General features: G+C 45.5%; 1 protein-coding gene across 6 annotated transcripts in view; it reads right to left on the bottom strand.

Moving 5' to 3' along the window:
* Window positions 1–19,057, bottom strand: part of Vps13d (vacuolar protein sorting 13 homolog D) — a 222,268-nt gene that overhangs the window by 109,180 nt on the left and 94,031 nt on the right. For 4 of the 6 annotated variants that reach the window (XR_015002163.2, XM_085690301.2, XM_048461275.3 and 1 more), the window contains 10 exons: window positions 16,211–16,316; window positions 14,248–14,400; window positions 12,482–12,617; window positions 11,049–11,096; window positions 8,307–8,457; window positions 7,960–8,170; window positions 5,467–5,714; window positions 4,070–4,261; window positions 3,665–3,791; window positions 2,086–2,228 (listed from right to left, as the gene is read on the bottom strand). Coding sequence is in view for 5 of the 6 variants with exons in the window: in XM_085690301.2 (XP_085546427.2) it covers window positions 2,086–2,228; window positions 3,665–3,791; window positions 4,070–4,261; window positions 5,467–5,714; window positions 7,960–8,170; window positions 8,307–8,457; window positions 11,049–11,096; window positions 12,482–12,617; window positions 14,248–14,400; window positions 16,211–16,316 (1,515 nt within the window). In the remaining variant the exon portion in view is untranslated. The remainder of the gene's footprint in view (window positions 1–2,085; window positions 2,229–3,664; window positions 3,792–4,069; window positions 4,262–5,466; window positions 5,715–7,959; window positions 8,171–8,306; window positions 8,458–11,048; window positions 11,097–12,481; window positions 12,618–14,247; window positions 14,401–16,210; window positions 16,317–19,057) is intronic. The other 2 variants (XM_048461274.3, XM_048461276.3) reach the window with 1 other exon arrangement.

The raw sequence follows: 19,057 nt of genomic DNA, 5'->3' as shown, positions 1-19,057 counted from the left end.
TTTCTATTTCCCTTCTATCCTAGTTTATACACCCTGGCAGACCCCAATGAATCGAGCTGAGATCAAAACGCACAAAATCTTTCTTTTTCAAGGTGCATGTCCTGGCTTTTCTGCTGGGGATAGTGCTATAAACATTCCAAGAGGAGGTTGTTTGTATGCACTAGGAGAGTTCCCAGATTGCCTTGACAACACACACACAAATGTCACAAAGCCAAGGACTTTCAAGATCCTATCTTGGCCCGTTCCTTTTGTCCTTTCACTTGGAAAAAGAACAGAATTCAGATGACAGCCCTGTGAGGAACACAGGTTTACAGACACTGCAAGGTTACACATGCGTTCACATTTTATACCTGCATCCATGACTACACACGTATGCACATTACACATGTGCTCAGTGCGCCACTTGCTTGTCTGCTACAATTCTGCGGCTCTCAGCAAGAGTTGTGCTAAAAGAAGTAACTTTGAGCCATGCAGTGGTGGTGCATGTCTTTAATCCCAGAACTCGGGAGGCAGAGGCAGGAGGATCTCTGTGAGTTCGAGGCCAGCCTGGTCTACAAGAGCTAGTTCCAGGACAGGCTCCAAAGCTACAGACAAACCCTGTCTTGAAAAACAAAAAACAACAACAACAAAAGAAGAAAAAGGAAGAGGAGGAGGAGGAGAAAGGAGGGTGGCGGCGGCGGGGGGGGGGGGGGGGGGGGGGAGAGCCAGGGGGAAGAAGAGGAAGAAGAAGGAGGAGGAAGAAGAAGAAGAAGAACAACAACAACAACAACAACAAGAAACTTTGTTTCTCTCCCTTCCCTAATCTGTCTGAAATAGAAATATAGCGTCCAGCTAACCTGGGTAGCTTGTTTTGGAAAATAAATTATGCACAAGCCAGGCCAGCAGAAGGCCCCGCCCACTCGAGGGGTGGAGAAAACAAATGTGAGTAGAATGCTCTTTTGGCTCAAATAAAGCTGGTTCCTTTGAGAAATTTTTATGTTCACTGTAAGGAAGAAGTTTAAATGGGAGCATGAAACAAATCCAGGTTAAATTATCTGAAAAGGAAACTACGCTTGAACAGTTCTTCTGTTAAGAAATTCTCAAGCAGGACAGCCAGGCTGACTCAGCAGCTAAAGGCACTTGCCTCCAAGACTGATAACCTCAGTTCAATTTCCATGATCCGCAGAATGAAAGGAAAGAATCAGCTCCGGCATACTGTCTTCTGCATGTGCATACCTGTGCACAATGCATGTGTACATACATGTGCACATGCACACATTCACACACACACACACACACACACACACACAATAATTGAATACTTTTTAAAAAGAACTCAGGACTAAGCTACCACATTCTCAGTAGGATTCTGGGTAAATTTGTACCATCATGGTTCTTCCTCCTACAACATGACTGTCTAGACCAACACCAACACTACAACATTCTAGCGAATCCTTCAACCTCTTCTGGTCTCCTAGGGCAGGTCCCAGGACCAGGCAGTTTTAGGCTAAACATAGCTGTAAAGTCCCTGGAAATGATTTACTACAAGGTCACATTGTTAACATACAAAATATGGGGAATACTTATATCTAATTGACCCTGAGCCTTTAGGAAATGGTTCACGGGTCCTCAACTGGCTCTGAGGGACATGGGTAGAGAATCCTCCCTGACACACCCACGAAGACAAGTAGGGGCCTGGCATCCCCAAGTCCATTTTACTGTATTTCTTGCCTCAAATTCACACAGCACCGCCCTCCTACCTCTGCCCCAGGCCTCCTGTCCACATCTGGACTGTCACTCAAGCTCTCTACTTGAGTCCCAGGTGAAGTCTTCTGACCTGCTCATGCTTTCTAAGTTTGAATTAATGTGTGGGAACACTACAGGATGAGAGTGCTCTAAGTGTTTCTATAGTTCCCCTGAAAAAAAGGTGTTTCATAGAACATATCTACACATTAATTTAGCATTCAGAGAAGAGATATAAGACCACCGTCAAATCAGAAAACCTGCACTTGCTGCCAGGCCAACATGCACGGCTGGTTTATTCATGCAGGCCTAGGGTCTTTGGTCAATGGTCCCAGTCCACCCTCAGTCCCAAACATAACCCACCAATGTTGTAGATGAGCCCTGGGCGGTTTCCTTGTTGGATGACTTTCAAAGCTCGGACACCACTGCCACCATCCAGGGAGAAGCCCTGGCACCAGCCTGGCATGCCTTCTGGATGAATTCCTCTTCCGATTCTCATGGTGCAGCTGTGATGGGCAGAAGAGCAAACATGTACACATCCATCCACGACAGAGTCCGAGTAAGGCCACCCGCTTAGGTCTTTCACACGGACTCTCAACCCTACCTCCTGTGGACCCGCAGCACAGTGAGACAGTTCACTCCAGAGGCAGCCACAGCACAGCAGTGGATGAAAGACTAAGAACTGCAGCTAAGCACTTTGGGAGGAAACGCTAGAATTCTCCATAAACCTATCACATGCTACAATCTCTACCATTTCCTTAAAATACGATGATCCAAGAAACCCCGTAAGGACACACTGTAAAGCGAGGCAGCTGGGGGTGCTGTCTTTCTGACAACAAGTACGATCACACTGGGCGGGGCTGGAGTCTCATCACAGAACAAAGACTCCAGGGTGTGTGTTCCAGCTCTACTGGTAAAAAACAATGTGCCTCAGTTTCCTCACAAGATTTAATAGTATTTCCTCCCCTTCCTGAGCCACTGGAGGCCAAAGAGAATGCAATGAGATGGTCTACAGGAAACCATTCAGGAAGTGTGACTTCCACGTGCAAACCAAACCGTGACAAACGCCAAGTCTTAGACCCCAGACTGCCATGAGAGAGAAACGGCTGAATATCCGGCTGCATCTCTTCCAACAGCCAGAACTCTGACAAACTGTAACCTTACACTAGACTCAGGCTGGCCGTGATAAACACATCGGATCCATGGGAGAGCACTGGGGTCACCTCACAGTGTTGACTGGAGTGACCTGGGGCTGCCTCGGGGTGTCCACAGGAGAGCATTGGGGCAGCCTCACAGTGTCCACCAAAGCGCCCTGGGGCGCATTCTTGTGAGGTTTCAGCAGTGCCCTACAGATGGAGGTGAGAAACATAGGACACGCCCATTTATCTTTAGATTGGGGCTGTAAACTCCTGAGGAAAACTGAGTGCCAAAACCAACAAAAGTGAATTAATGTCCCTACGTGCCTTAAAAAGACACCTCACTTAACCTCACAAGTGCTCCCCCACCCCAGACCTCCATGAATTTTAAAATGGAGCAACAGCACACTTGGGGTCTCAACACCTCACACAAGCAATCTCAGCAGGATTCTCGTGTTGAAGACTCTACCAAGGACAACCCTTCTCCTCCCCAATCCACTCCTCTCCAGGTCTCAAAGCTGCTAGCAGAGAGAAATGGCAGTAAAAAGAGGAGGGTGCCCAATTTCTCTTCCCTGGCACAGTTACAAATAAGAGTCCTATTTCAACAAAATAAAACTACCTTTCATTGCAAACTCACAAATGGTTTATTCTCAGTATCAAGTAACATATAACTTGGGGTTTAAAAAAAAAAAAGAATCCCATTAAGTCAGGGCTCCACTGCTGCCAAGACAGGCCTGTGGCCTACAGGACAGTGCTACGTACACAGGTACTAGTTCACTGGCCCTCCCATCCATAGTCACACTCACAGGTTTGGCTGCTCTTTGTCAGCATAGCAGAACAGGAGAGGGCTCAGGCTCCGGGCCAACTCATGCTCCTCAAACTGGCCTGCAGCGTCTGTCTTTGCATTGTCCTGTCTGAAGATCAGTGGTAACCCTTTAGGAAGGAGGGAAAAGTTTATAACGTTCCCACCCAGTCTCCCTAGGAAATATGCAAACAGTAAAAGGGGGAATCCACCTGGGGGAAGCGGGGAAGGGAGTTCTGTCTGCAGAAACCTAAATGGGCAGCTTGACTACAGTCAGACAGACAGTAGGGACGGCTGGGCAGATCGGACTGCTGAAGTAACATCTGCACTGGCTCCAGTTAGTCAGCTGACATCCAAAGGCATCCAAAGGCCCACGGCAAAGGTCTACCTGCATGGTCTCCGGGTATACCTGTTTTGTTGATTAGCCAATATGGCGCAGAAATGAAGATCTTTAAGGATCCTTCTGCACGACATGCAATGCGGATGGTAAGGTTGAGCTGCCGCCGGTTGACGTCATAGAGTCGCATTCTGACCATGTAGTTCTGGGTCCCAGGAGGGATGAGCAATTCTTTACAGAGTGGGAAGTTCTCCAGTGACACCCCTACAGGTACAAGACATTGACTTTCTGGACTTGCACTTGAGTTTGTCAAAAACAGCCAATAATAAACTAAATTGGATTCCTTTTTAGAGAAATCACTGAGATCTACGTTGTGGAAACCTCAAGGCCACTTCCTTCTCGTTGGATAGGAATAAATATGAAGCAAACCAGAGCCCAAGAGACACATTAGGAAGTCTGTGGTGTAGAATATTATCTTAACTAGGCAAAGGTGTGTTACATTTGTTTATGTTGCAGAATATTACTTTAGCTGTATAAAGGTGTGTTACTTTTGTTTATGCTGCGTTTGTTTAATTATGTAAAGATAATGTTGCATTTTTCCACCTTGCCTGCCTAAGGCACCTGATTGGCCTAATAAAAGCCTGAACAGTTAATAGCTACGCAGGAGAAAGATAGGTGGGGCTGGTGGGCAGACAGAATAAATAGAAGGAGAAATGTAGGCTCAAACAGGAGAGAAGAGGAGGAAGGAAGGGGAGTGGGGAAAAAATACATAGTTCAATTAAAAAAGAGAGAGAAGGAAACAAAAAGGGACATGTGTGGGGCAAGAAGCCAGGCAGGTGCCACCAGCCACAGAGAGGCAAAGAAAGTAAGATACACAGAAGCATATAAAAAGCCCCAAGGCAAAGGGTTCAAAAAGAGCTAGTCAGAAACAAGTTAGGCAGAGATCCACCTGCCTCAGTCCTTCCTAAGTGCTGAGATTAAAGGTGTGCGCCACCACCTCCCGAAGTTTACTATTTCAATCCTAGAGTTCCTTGAAGGTCCCAATAAAGTTATGGTTAGTGGTGTCTGCTTGGTGTTTGAAATGCAGCTGTTCTCTACCCTGACCCTTACAAAAGAAAGGTAAGGAGCAATAAACATTGCAACTTCGATCTCTGCATCAATCAAATGGGTCAGAGAAGTGCTGCTATAAGGGTTACATGAGGGCACAGGTAAGAGCCTGACTTCTGACATTTGCCTCTTCCCATTCTACAGCTAAGGCATCCGCATAGCTGAAAAGATGCAATTACTCCCCATACCCACACACAAGAACAAGGGCTCTGTTGACTGCTGCATGGCAAAGTCCTTGGCTCTGAGTCAATTCACTGAGATATCTCATGCAACTTTCTTTCTCCAAGGGGCTCAGAACGCTCACAAAATACTCCCTGGTATTTTTCACGGTGTTACTATAAATGTTGCTAGGGCAGCCTTACCCAGTTCGATATTCTGGGACGTATCAGCCGTGGGGAGGGCTGCCTCTTTGCCAGGTTTCAGGGTCCCATTAATTGGCATTCCTTTCACATAGAAGTCAAGCTCACAGGGCAGCAAGTTGCAGATGACCACTGTTGGTAGGAGATATATGGTATGCCCAGGCTGTCTGAAAATCTGTTTTGCACTGTCAGAAAATATGTTTGAGGGCATATAATCTGGATAATTCTCTTTCTTTATGGCTACACAAAACCTGTGAAGACAAAACAGTATGAAAAAAAATGTCAGCCTGAATTAAGAACTGGAATTTGTTTCTCCTTAGCCAAATACCGTTACAACAGTTTGGGTCAGCCAGATAGCTGCAACCTTTGATGAAAATACATGGACTGAGATGTGGCACACAGTAAAATGTATAGGCTTTGAATTCTAGGGCTTAATGGGCATTGGTCATTATATGCTCCTGTGTAACCATCACTCCATACAAGTTAAGAACTAGTTTAGCCCCGAAGCCCCATCACTAACTTTCCAAACAGTATGTTCTCCCAGCCATTTGTTCAAGAAAGCCCTTTTATCAAACATGTCTGTCTTGAACTACATACAAATGGGGTACATACTACCCTGTGTTGGGCTTTTTGCTTGTTCAACAAAACTCACACATGTTGTAGTATACATGGTATTTTAGTTTCACGCTACTGCTGTGATAATGCACTCTGACCAAAAGCACATTAAAGAAGGGAAGAGCTGGCTCATTCTGGCTCACATACAGCCCAGGAATACCCACTTGCCTAGGGATGGGGCCACCCACAGTCGGCTGGGCTTTCTTCCATTAGTTAATAAAACAATCCCCCACAGATATACTCATAACTCAATCTAATCTAGGTAATTCCTTAGTTGAAGTTTGCAATTAAGATGACTTCAAGCTGTATCAATTTAACAATTAAGGAAGAAATAAAGACACCAAGGATATTTGAAAAAAATCATAAGGAATCAATACTATTTTATTAAAGTTACATTGTGCATGCATGGCTTTGGTTTTGGTTTTGGGTAAGACAAGGTCTCATGTAGCCCAAGCCAGCCTCAAGCTCATAATAAATCCAAGGATGATCTTGAACTCTTGGTCCTTTTCTCTCCATGTCCCAATGACTAGGATTATAGAGATGTGTGCCTCTACACCTGGCTTTACTAGCTCTCTTTCATTCTTTTATTAGCGTCTCAATGCTAAGTGGGTGGTTTTACATATTTTTATTTTCAAACAGAGCATTAAAAACTGTAGCTTTCCCATAGGAATTGCTTTTGCAGGGTGCCCCATTTTGACGTGTCTTTATTTTTTTTTTTTTAGATTTATTTATTTATTATGTACACGGTGTTCAGCCTCCATGTATGCCTGCAGGCCAGAAGAGGGCACCAGATCTTATTACAGATGGTTTTAAGCCACCATGTGGTTGCTGGGAATTGAACTCAGGATCTCCAGAAGAGCAGTCAGTGCTCTTAACCTTTGAACCATCTCTCCAGCCCCACGTGTCTTTATTATTACTGTTTTTACTGTTGTTGTTACATTCAAAATATTTTCTAATTTCCTTTGTAATTTCTCTTTTGACCCAAGGGTTATTTAGAAGTACAGTTTGATTCCCAAATACATGAGGGTTGTCTAGGCATCTTATTGCTGTTGATTTGATCCAATTCTATTATCAGGATATGTATTCTGCATGATTTCAATTTTAAATATTTATTGATCTTAATCTTATGGCCCAAGAGAAGGCCTCTCTTAAAGAATGTTCCACTCATACTTGAAAATAATATAGAATCTGGAATTACTGGGCAAGGCACTCTCTAAGCATATGCCCACTAAAACGAGCTGGCTGACAGTGTGAGGGAATCTTGGATATCTATCGTTTTGCCAATTGCGATTCCATGTGTATTCTCATCTATTTCTCTTCAGTCTCCCTACAACTGGCACATTTAGCCTAAGTGTCTGCTAGAACTCTCCATACTATGTTTGTAGTAACTTTGTAAGTTTAAGCTAAATGAATGCCCATTTTTACTCTACAAAAAGTATAAAGGGGAGCCCTCGTCTGGATGGGGCTTAAAGTTTCTGAGAGCCTGAAGGCAGCAATCCGCTGTCTCTTCCAACACTGAACCCAGGAAGACGCCTTCACATACTACAGAGGGAAACACAGGTTTAGATGGAGAGGCAATTTTGTCAATGTGTTCAATAAAGTCAGCATCAGGCATGAATCTTGACTTTAAATTATTCCTGAGGAAAAGCCCCAGGCCCGGGAGCTGGCTTCCCAATTTAGATTTGTCTTTTCTTCCCTATCTGTACTCTATTCGTACAAATGCACAGATATGGCACCTGATACGATGTGGCTACAGCCTCCCGTGGTTGTTCCCCGACAAACTCAGAGTGTTAAACAAAGACAAAGGGCTTGCTAAGGGTCTTCAGAGGCCCTGCAGGGGAAAAGCCAATGCCCAGGCACCCATCCCAGCAGCATACAAACCTGAAGAACCGGCTTTTCTCTGTGTCCATGGAATGGCATTCCCGTTTGCTGCTGCTAACCTCTGCGGTCTTCACTACGTTGGTCCAGTGAATGGGAGCCTTACAGAAAAACACACCCAGTCCTTTGGGTCGGGCCTGCAGCCTCCAAGAAGTGAGGTGTAGAGGCACAGCAAATGAGTCCCCTGGCATGATAGCAGGAAGCACCACTGGTTCTGTTACAGAAATAAGGGTTTTAGCAGTTGCAGGAGATGGTCCCCACCTCAAGGCTTACTATTTATACTGACTGCATGGGGACAGACAGTCACAATAACAGTAGAGAAGACCTAGTTCTACACCATCTGAACGTACTGTCAGGAGCTGAGGGACTGTCCAACCGTAGTTCCATTGGTGTCTCCAGTCTGTTCTTTACAATGAGGGCAGACCGGACTGTGATTACTTTCCGGGCACTGCCTTCCATTGTGACGGCAAACACAACCCGCACTGGTGGGAGCGAAGAGAACTGGGAAAGAGAGAAAGAAAATAACTGTGCATCTGGAAACACAGAGTTCATGAATACCAGAGTGTGAGAAGTCTGGGCACTTTGTCACCACAGCTTTTCAGTGAGTCATTCTCTACCCCAAACCAATTTCACCGCTAAAGTGAACAAGCAGGCCATAACTATTGCTAAACACGAATACTGTGATAAAAGAGGCAGGACTGCTGAGTATGATGGCACACACCTTTAATCCCAGTACTCGGGAGGCAGAAGCAGGCGGATCTCTGTGAGTTTGAGGGCAGCCTGGACTACAAGAGCTAGTTCCAGGACAGGTTCTAAAGCTACAGAGAAACCCTGTCTCGAAAAACCCAAAACAAAAATAAAATAAAAATAAATAAAAAGTCAGAGATAACTCAGAGGTTAAGAGCAGTGGCCACTGTTCTGGAGGACCCAGGTTCAATTCCCAGCACCCACATGGCAGCTCACAACCATCTGTAAACCCCAGTTCTAGAAGTGCCCTCTTCCAGCCTCCTCAGAAACAAGATATTTACACGGCACACTTACATACATGCAAGCAAACACACATATAAAATACTTAATAAAGAAAATAAAAAATCTTTAAATCATCAACTCTTACAACGTCTATAAAATAATCTATACAGATATAACACCACAAAGTATGTCCCAAAAGAAACCACCAAGGCTGGAGCTATCTGGGCTCAGCAGTAGGGTATTTGCATAGCATGCAGGAGACCCTGGCTTCAGTTCTTAGCTCTACAGAGAAAGGGAGGGAGGGCTAGGCCCAGGACTCCAGATATAAAGAACTTCAACTGAGATAGTGCTAATAACCTATTCAACTTTTCAAATTTCCTGTGAATAGGTAAAAAGAAAAACAGGCTGCAAGCCCTCATTAATAATAAAAAAAAAACAAACCTGTAGACAAGACTTGTTTTCAGCTGCCCTGAGGAAATAAGAACAGTCAACAGAAGCAGCTGAAATTAGAGATGCTGAGGTTGGACCCTGCAAAGCACTAACTGGTTTCCCTCGTGTGGCATCTTCCTCCCAAAGTGAGACTGAGAAAGCATTCCCTGAACACTAACAAGGGGCTGGGTCCTACCCAGACACACACAGGGAGACAGAAAGAAGTCTGCAGAGTCTTCGACCTGTCTATGGAAAGTACAGTGTACAGGAAAGTTCTGTCTGTTTGGGGGACATTCCTCAGCAGTGTGTGACTTTTTCTCAGTGTGACTCTCGTGATGACCAAATAAATGAATAAATAAGTAAATAAAATAGTATTGCGTCCAAGAACTTTAAAAACAAACTTCGTCACCCTAACCCTCCAGGTTCTGCTCCATAACCATGCCTTGGTTTCATTTGTTTTGCTTTTCATGTAGCCCAGGCTGACTTGAAACTTAATATGTACCCAAGGATGGTCTTGAGCTCCTGCCCAAAGTCCACCTCCCAAGCACTGATATTACAGGCGTGTCCAACCCTTACAAACAGGACACCAGGTTTAGACTCAGTATGAGAGGGAAATGGTTCATCATTGTTGGGTTGCATTTGCTGTCCTAAGTTCCTGTATGTTCACTTACATACAACACCGTTTACAACTGCCATACAGAAATATTTACTTAAGGATGACTTCCACGTGAGATACATTGAAGAGGATTTCAAAAGCACAACTCTTAGGACATACTGATGAGGCTTCTTTGCCACAGAAACATATGATAACACAGCCAAGTGCTTCATTCTGCCAACTTTATTGTTATTAGAGCAAACTGTATGAGAATCATCCTAGTAAGCAAAATAACACAAAGCACCTTGCTTCCAAACTTTGCTGCAAAGTCCAAGTCAGACATCAAAACCATCTTTTCTGGAGTATTTTTGGGTTTCTGGTTTGTTTTTATCATTACTTTTATTTATGTGGATGTGTGTATCTCAGTGTGAGGGATGCCATGCATACCACCTTCAGGAGGGCAGAAGAAGGAACTAAATCCTCAGGGCTGGAGACACAGGCAGCTATGAGCTGCCTGGCATAGTGCTGGGAATTGAACTTAAATTCCCTGAGCTACCTCTTTAGCCCCTTTCTGGAGTGTTTTTAAGGAGCACAAAGTAGTCACAAATCACCATCAAAGCTCAAGCCCTCATTGGCCCAGTCCCCAAGGAACACACACCAGAGCTTCCAGGCCTACCTGAAACTTTGGTGCCTGGGATCCACAGGCATAAGAAATCCAAAAGGAAAGCCTGGAGCATGTCATTCATGTCACTTTGCAATGATAGGAGGTCATCTAACGACTTGCATTTCCCTGCATGGCCTTTGGACCAAGCACAGGCAAAATACAACTGAACCAGGGAAAACGTCTAGTTCAGGTGAGAAGGAAAGAGAGGCCTTGAAGGCTCCATAATCCTCAGCGATGTGCACTAATTTAGAGGACCATAATCCTCAGCAATGTGCACTAATTTAGAGGACCATGAGTAGGGAAAGGTAGGATGGGTGCCAGTCACACACAGGCCACAGAGCCCTTGACCATCAAGAAACACACAGCTATGCATAATCTCAGAGTGGTGCACACACTCAGTAAGCACAATGATGACAACAGAAAGATCATACTCACATAAACCTGGGGATGTATGATATTTGTTCTGCTGCTTGGGCTGCCAATCTAAGAGAGAGTCGCAGAGTCAGAGCGTCAGCAGGTGCAATTACATTCAGTGACAATCTAACTGCCTTGAGATGTGCTGAAAATACTATAAAGCACAGTATGTCTAAAGACAACACGCTATGTCGCGAGCAGCAGGGAGAAAACAAAGGTCGGTCTATAAACATTTAACAGCTGTGAGCTTCCTCCAGCACCCAGCAATGCAATGGAAGGCATGTACAGGCAGAGTCGGTCCTTTCACTGCCTGGCATGAATTTAGGCAGAAAAATAATCAGAGGAGAAAAAATAAAGAATTGTTTGCTCCCATTGAAGATAGATGGGGGGGGGGGAGAGAGAGAGAGAGAGAGAGAGAGAGAGAGAGAGAGAGAGAGAGAGACCCTATGGAATGGTGTTCTCTGAAAGTATCTCTCTACATTTTCTATCACATCACTGGTGCCCCTAAATATTCATCTGCCCAACAAAACATGAATATGGTACCTGCATCACCTGGACACTGGACTCTGCCTATACCAGCAACTAGGGAAGCTGACTGCGTCCTTCCCCGATGCCTGCATCCTTCCCCAATGCCCTGCAGCCCCAGGACCACAGACCAGGGCAAAACTAGTAGAGGACATATGAACTCGCATGATCAGATAAAAAGCAACAATGGTCACCTCTGTACCTCATTGCCACACAGGATTTGGGACCTCAGAGTTAAAAGGATCACAGAAGAGTACTATAATATGAAAATGTATATAAATTATAAAACTTTATAATACATCAAAAACAGTCAAGATAGTTCACACCCTCCGACTTAACTACACCCAGATCGTGTGCTGTGTGGTCAGGCTTATGATGATCACCCTGTACTAAGCATGTACAAATTCTTACCTAGTCTCTATCCCCTATACTATACAGTATCAGCAACCATTTCCACAGCACTCATGGTACTAGGTACACCCTAGGTAGTCTAGAGATAATTTCCAGTTTACTGGAGAATATGCATGACTTGCGTGCAAACACTATGCCACCTAACACAAGGGATTTGAGCACCTAAGATTTGGGTATGTGGAGGACAGGTGAAGTCGTGAAACCCATCTTCCCTCGCCCCCACCCGAGACACTGGGGGATTGTTGTATTCAAGTATCCAGTCTGTAAGGAGCCAAGAAAGATATCTACCTACAAGAGATAGCATGTTACTGCCAAATGTCCACCTTGTTTTCTTCTGATGTCAACCACTGCCTGGCTTATCTGCATGTTGATTACCAACCCCAACCCTGAGTCAATAACCCAATGTCATCTTTTTAGAAATAGTGGAACAAAGCACTTCCCTGGAGCATGGTTACTACAAGCTATGTGACAGTCTGGCCTGGCAGGGTGTGGCATAACACCACACAGCAGCCACTCACCGTAGAGGAAGAGGAATTTTTGTCTGGTGCTGCATACCGGAAGAAGGTCCCAACCTTGTCCACAGACACTGGGCTCACTTGCTCCCAACCATTGACTCGAACTTGCAGCTGATGGATGCGCAGGTCATGAGTATGTCTGTCAATCAGAACAGAAAGGGTCCAGTCTCAAAAAGGAAGGAAATTAGGAGCAGAGACTCCAATCTAATTTATTGTATAATGATGTAAATGCCAGCTGGCTAAACCTTCTCAGCACTAGCTAGTAAGCAAGGTCAAGAAGAGGGTTTAACAGGCTTTTTTGCTAGTAGCAAGTAGTGAGACGTGACAGGCTTGAACCAAGGGGCATCTGCCCTCCTCTCATAAAAACTATGAAATCTTGTATGCTTGCCAGGTCTCTCCCAGAAGCCCCTACCTAGCCTTCATGAGATAATGATGTCAGGGCTATCAGTGGAGTGGGGCAGTCAAAGTATACTAGCCATTGAGTCACGCAACCACGCCCTTGGGGATGCACAAGCTTTCTTTTTTTGGTTCCTTTGTTGGAAATTCTACTCCACTCAGGAACACATCCAGTCGTTTGGCTCGGGCCCTACATAACCACAAGCAAGCCTGGGAGACAGAGCCCTCAGAGTTACAGAGCACTAGTGCTTGGCTGAAATTGGAGCAGAAGGCAGTGGGCAGAACAGAAGGAATGGGAGGAAATTGCACGTTTAATTCTATTTTAGATTTTGCCTAATTCAAGCCAGAAGGCTGAAATGGGGAACTGAACTGAGGCTGACAGGAAGGGAGGAAGGGAGGAAGGCAGCATGGGGTACAGTGTGCCAAGGAGAAAATGCCAAAAAAGCATTTATTTTGATGAATTCAAGCAGCACAGTGGGTTACAGAACAGGGAGACCAAGACAGAAGTGACACCAAGGTCAGGCCCTCTCTAAGGCAAGAGGCAGGGCTTATTCAAAGTCACCATCAACAAGAGCCTCCTGAAGGACAGGATATCCCAGAAGTCTGTCCAGCATAGTGATTCTACCCCGACCTCCATAAGACCTCCAGAGATCCAGACCTACATATTCAAAACCCTCACCAGACAGGACTAGCCTGTGCAAACCTGCACAAGAGTGCTTTGTTGTGAAAGAGGTTTGCACAGAAGCAGGGGACTCAGGCCTGAAACCAGTCTCTTCTCTGAAATCAGCTTGCCCCTGAAATCAGTTCGAGGCTCAAACACTAAACCTTCACTTCTTTACATCCATGACAGCCTTCCCATTTAAAAATACAGTGCAATGCCTTTGTTGGACATTTTATTATCTTGCAGGAAACAAACTTAAAGCCTTTGTCCATATTGTGCCAACTCCTCTGGCTAGCTGCTGCAAGAGTAAACAGGCCAGCAGTTCCCCTTGAAATTACACTGCATCCAATTGCTGCCTTACTCTTACTGCTCTGTATCCTGAGCCTATCTGCTTTGAGAACCTGTCTAGAATAGCACATCACCCCTGCACATGGAAACAGAATACAATGGATCTGTGGGTTAGGATATTATCTAGCCTTTTCCCAAACTCTGAAATCCTTAGTTATTGCCTCACACATTGAATGAATGGGAAAAGAAAGAAACAATTTTCCAGATGGCATGACAGGCTATATTTTAAGAGGAAACAATGACATTCAAAGTATCTTTTCACAATAACCACTCAAGTCATGAATAAGTGAAAGACAAGACACCAGGGACAAACACTTACATCCGTGTCATGTCTTTCACAGAAGAATAAACAGTCAAATTTTACCTGTGTCTTAACTTTCCTCTGGCTTCAAATTCAAAAGGAATCTCTTCACCTGTGAGGACTTCTCTCCACTCACTGACGTTGTGGGCATCATCCAGAAAAGCTCCATTCCCTTCTGGAACCACCCCGGGACTCCCGCTGTGAGACAGTGCAGCCCTGGAATCAAATCAGATGACAGGTCATCTCTCCTGTCTTGCTCTCCCTGCTGCCTTTACAGTAGCTCTGAGCCACCGAGAAGTGGTCTTCCTACAACTGACTGACTGCACTGGCATGACATACCCTGGTTGTTCTTTGTGACCCAAGAAAGTCAGTGACTTCGGCTACTTTGAGGCTCGGTTACAACTTCTCTGGCTGTTTGGAAATAGATTAAAGTACCGGTGAGCACAGCAGCACATACTTACTAGATCAGCTGAGGAATGAGAGTGAACGTAAAGAAGTCTACATGGCAAGCTTTAGGCCAGCCTGGGCTACATAAGTGAGGCCCTGTTTCAATGTCTTTTAAGTTAAAGAAAGTTCATTCGTGTATGTGTGTTATATGTGCATGTTACATTATGCACGTATGTGTATGTGGGGGTCAAAGGTCAACATCAGGTATCCTCAGTGAATCTCCACCTCGTTATCTGAGACAGGATCTCTCTGTGAACCTGGAGCTCATCAGCCGGCCAATCTGGCTGTCCCTTCAGCTCCAGGGATCCCCATCTTTACTTCTTAGTGCTGGGACAATAGGTACACTACTATCTATGTTCAGCATCTCACAAGGATGCTGGATCCAAACCCACATTCTCATGCTCGCATAGGAAGAACTTCACTGGCTGAGCCATCTTCCCAGCCCTACACATCAGGCGTTAAAGGCGCCTGCCTCACAAGCATGAGCATGGGAGTTTGATCACCAGAACCCATGGAAGAATCTGGGTGTGGTGGTGCATGGATCCTAGCACCGAGGAGCAGGAGACAGGATCCTTAGAGCTAAGCGGCCAGCCAGCCTGGCCTAATTAATAAGCTCCAGGCCAATGGGAGACTCTTTGTCAAGGGAGGTAGATGCATTCCTGAGGATGGCATCCAAGGTCTGCAGACACACTCACATACATGCATGAGCATGCACGCACACACACATACACACACACACACACACACACACACACACACACACACAAACACACACAGCCACACTTACACACATGCATCAAAAAGAAAGAAAGAAATCCGTGAAAGCTGTCAGTATCCAGTCACCTGCTTCAGCAGTGCGTCTGGAACATGGCAAGACTTTCTAAGAGACCATGCTGGTGACCAGCAAGAATTTAACTGACATGAACAAAAAACAGCAAAGTCTTAGCCAAGGTACCCTCATAGCTAGTAAAAAAAGAATGTCATTTCAAATCAGCTGACTGACAGTCACTCAATTCTGCATTTCATGAAGCTGAAAAGCCTCCCCCCCCCCCACCCGCCGCCCCGTATTCAGAACATTGAGCCAACATCTCAGCAGGCAAAGCTGTCAGCTAAGCTTTGTATTTAGCTTAGGCAAGTTCTCATACCCTCCTGAGTCCACCCATGGTATCTGGGCCAAAGTGTGTTTTAGAGACAAAAACAAGAGTTCAGGAGTAGTGTTGGAGGGTATTTCCAAAGCAGGCTCAGAGGAAATATGCCAAATACTTAGTTGTGTGACCATATATAGCTTCTCTAAAGAGTGTGGCATCTAAGCAGACCTGGAATGACTTTTCTCTCACGCTGACTGTGAACCTAACGCACACCAGGTCCAGATGAGCACAGCCCCACTACTGCACGCGGAACCACTTCTCTGTGGTCCTTTGCAAAATCAGAACTTCTACCACCAATCTCAGAACATGAGTTACTGATTCACGTACAAGCCCAGAGGCCTTGAGCAGGGGCCAACCTTGCCCTGCCATGCAGCTGCACAGAAGCTGCCAGGGATGTAAGCAGCTCCAGAGACAGAAAGAAAGTACCTTACCTGGTGGGTGTAGTAGTCAGGGTGGCAAACCACAGTGTGCATCCCGTGTGGTTCCGCAGAGCAAAGGGGACAAATGGCTGCCGGCGCTTGGGGGTTTTCACCTCTGCTGTGACAAACAAACAAAAAAGACTATTAATATCTATGGTGTCTTCACGACAGAAACCCTCCTCTGCCTGGGGACAGCACCCACAGCTGCCTCCTGTGTGAAGACGGAAGTGAGAAAAGGGACTACAGGCTTGTCGACATGACAAACAGACGCTGCATGGATTTGCTGGCTACTGTGTGACCCCCCCCTCACACACACACACACACACACACACACACACACACACACAGAGTACCCACAACTCACATGGGTCTTACTGCTGAGAGATGGTATTAGAACATGATCTGGTTTTTAAAAACAAAAAAAAAAACAAACAAAAACCAACAAGACTGAAAGGCAACTCCTCCCAGTGCATTCTCAACACTAACCCTGGGGGAAGCCCGTTTTCTCTTCTAGCGCTGTCTTCAAGATCATGCTTTCTGAAAGCTTTTAAAAAGAAATTTTTAGGTCTCTCTTCTTTTTAGTGGGCACTATGTCTGTGCATGCAGAAGTTAACTCTGACAATCTCTTCCTCTGTCTTTCTTCGCTTTATTACTTACTTACTATTTATTTGGAGACAGGGTGTCACCGACGACTGACTGCCCGCCTGTTCCCTCCTACACCAACACTAGGATTATGGACACATGATACCGTGCACAGTTTTTCCATGTGGGTTCTGGGGATCAAACTCAGATCCGCATGCTTACACAGAAGAGCCAGTCCCCCAACATAGTTCCCTTTTTAACACAGGAAATCAGCTACCTACTATAAGGCAGGCACCAAGGAGGCTGCAAAGGAAGCATTTCATACAGCTGTTTCACAAAACAACCTCTGATTGGCACCTACAGAGAAACAACAACCACCAGAAAATGACGTAACCAGATTCTAGGGAGAGGTGAACTGATTCTCAACACTGAGAACTGTCAGAAGGCACCCCCGTGTTTCAGGACCTTTCTGTGTCCACTCTGACCAAGGGCCGGTCACCTCTAATAACCATACAAACTAAGTGGGAGGCAGTGGCAATCCACGGTAGGAAGGCAGCTGGCTGAGGAGCTCATAGCACATGGACACGGATGACCACAGCAGGCCCCAGGGTTCAGCCATCACTTTTGTTTGCCGTGAAAGCACAAAGACAGCCACAACGTCGGTGGAGGTGATGGGGGACACAACTCAGGGGACAGCAAATGCTAGCAGTGGAGAACCAGTGAGGCCAAAATCATTTTACAGGGCCACACGCTTCCCACAGACAAGCCCAAGAAGATAAACCACACCTGTTGAGTCACGATGAACATGCCCTGTCCAGCCATGACAAACATCAGCCTATTTATTAAGATTCCATCATATTAAGAGTCCATCACTTTCTCTGGTGCTTGCATTGTGGCAGCTTTACAAAGGGGGTGGGGGGGTGATAATTGCCAAGCAGGCAAATGCAGATTAACACAGGTTCTCTCTGGACAGTCGAAACTCAGCAGGCCCTACAACAGTAGTCATCTGCAAACAATGAGAGCAGTCCAGAGCAGCGGTTGTCAACCTGTGGGTCGAGACCAACTCTGGAAAACCTCTATCTCCAAATTATTCACATTAAAATTCATAACAGTAAAAAAATTACAGTCATGAAGTAGCGACAAAATAATTTTATGTTTAGGGACCACCAGAACATGAGGAACTGTACTAAAGGACATTGGAAAGGTTGAGAAACACTGGTCCAGAGGGTGCTCCAGTCCCACATCGTGTGGGGGATACTGCTAAGGGTAACGTTTGCCTACTACTGTGCCCACTTCCATCCCAGCGACCTCATTTGGTTCCCTAGGTGCTCCCCCAAGTAGAAGATAAAGTTATGAGGCTGCAGCAAGAGTTTTCCAAAGAATAAACAATGCTATATGCTCAGTCAGGGAGGAGCCTCCCTCCATGCAAGCAAGGAGAATGCCTTCATTACAGTAGATAAGAGCCAAGAGGAAAAGGACCAGACGTGCCTTTCCACCCCACTGTGAACCAGACTGAAAACTTCCTTGTGCAAATCATGATTTGAAAGAGCAGGTGGCAGATTGGCTTTGACCACTTTGAAATACAGGCTCAATAACTAGATATCCATATAGAAAGCGATCTACACACCTACTGCTGTGAGATTAGATGACATGGGAGAAACCGTGCACAGGACCCCACGTTTCATGTGCTGAACAGACCTAGTAACAGAGGCTGAAACACCACAGAGAGCACATAAATCCCAGCACTGCATCAGCATCCAATTGTCTGTGTCCTTGCCTTTGGCACAGTATCAAGAAAAAACTCCCAAAACCGAAGAGAACATTATTTCCTGATGACCTCAAAAAATCTGCCTCCAGTGAGTGAATCTGATTTCTTCAGAGGCTGAGAAATCTTCAAGCTCCTCACATCCAGGTTTACTATCAGACTAGCTGAGGAAATTCCTACCCTTCTGCACATCTTTCCCAGAGTAATTGGCCATTCTAAGAAGTGGGATTTTTATGCTACATAGCAACTCGGCTATCACAAAGGGCCTGCTTTGTGGATCATAATAAAGACACTGGAACCCCATATCTGATGCTAGCTAGTGATAGAAGGGAAGGCAAACTCCTGTGCTGTCCACAAGAGTCTGTCACATTGGCAACAGGGGAATAGTGCTCAGTGTTTGTCTCAATGAGGAAGTAATCCTGGAAAGCTCAAGAGTGGGGATTCAGAATGAATGAAGATGGGAGACCCACCTCAGCTGAGCCTTCTAAAACCAGAATACACTGATCAAATGC

Source organism: Myodes glareolus, chromosome 6 (assembly GCF_982192425.1).
Source record: "Myodes glareolus chromosome 6, mMyoGla1.1, whole genome shotgun sequence".
NCBI classification, from domain to species: Eukaryota; Metazoa; Chordata; class Mammalia; order Rodentia; family Cricetidae; genus Myodes; species Myodes glareolus.
This window is presented reverse-complemented; position numbering and strand designations above follow the sequence as displayed.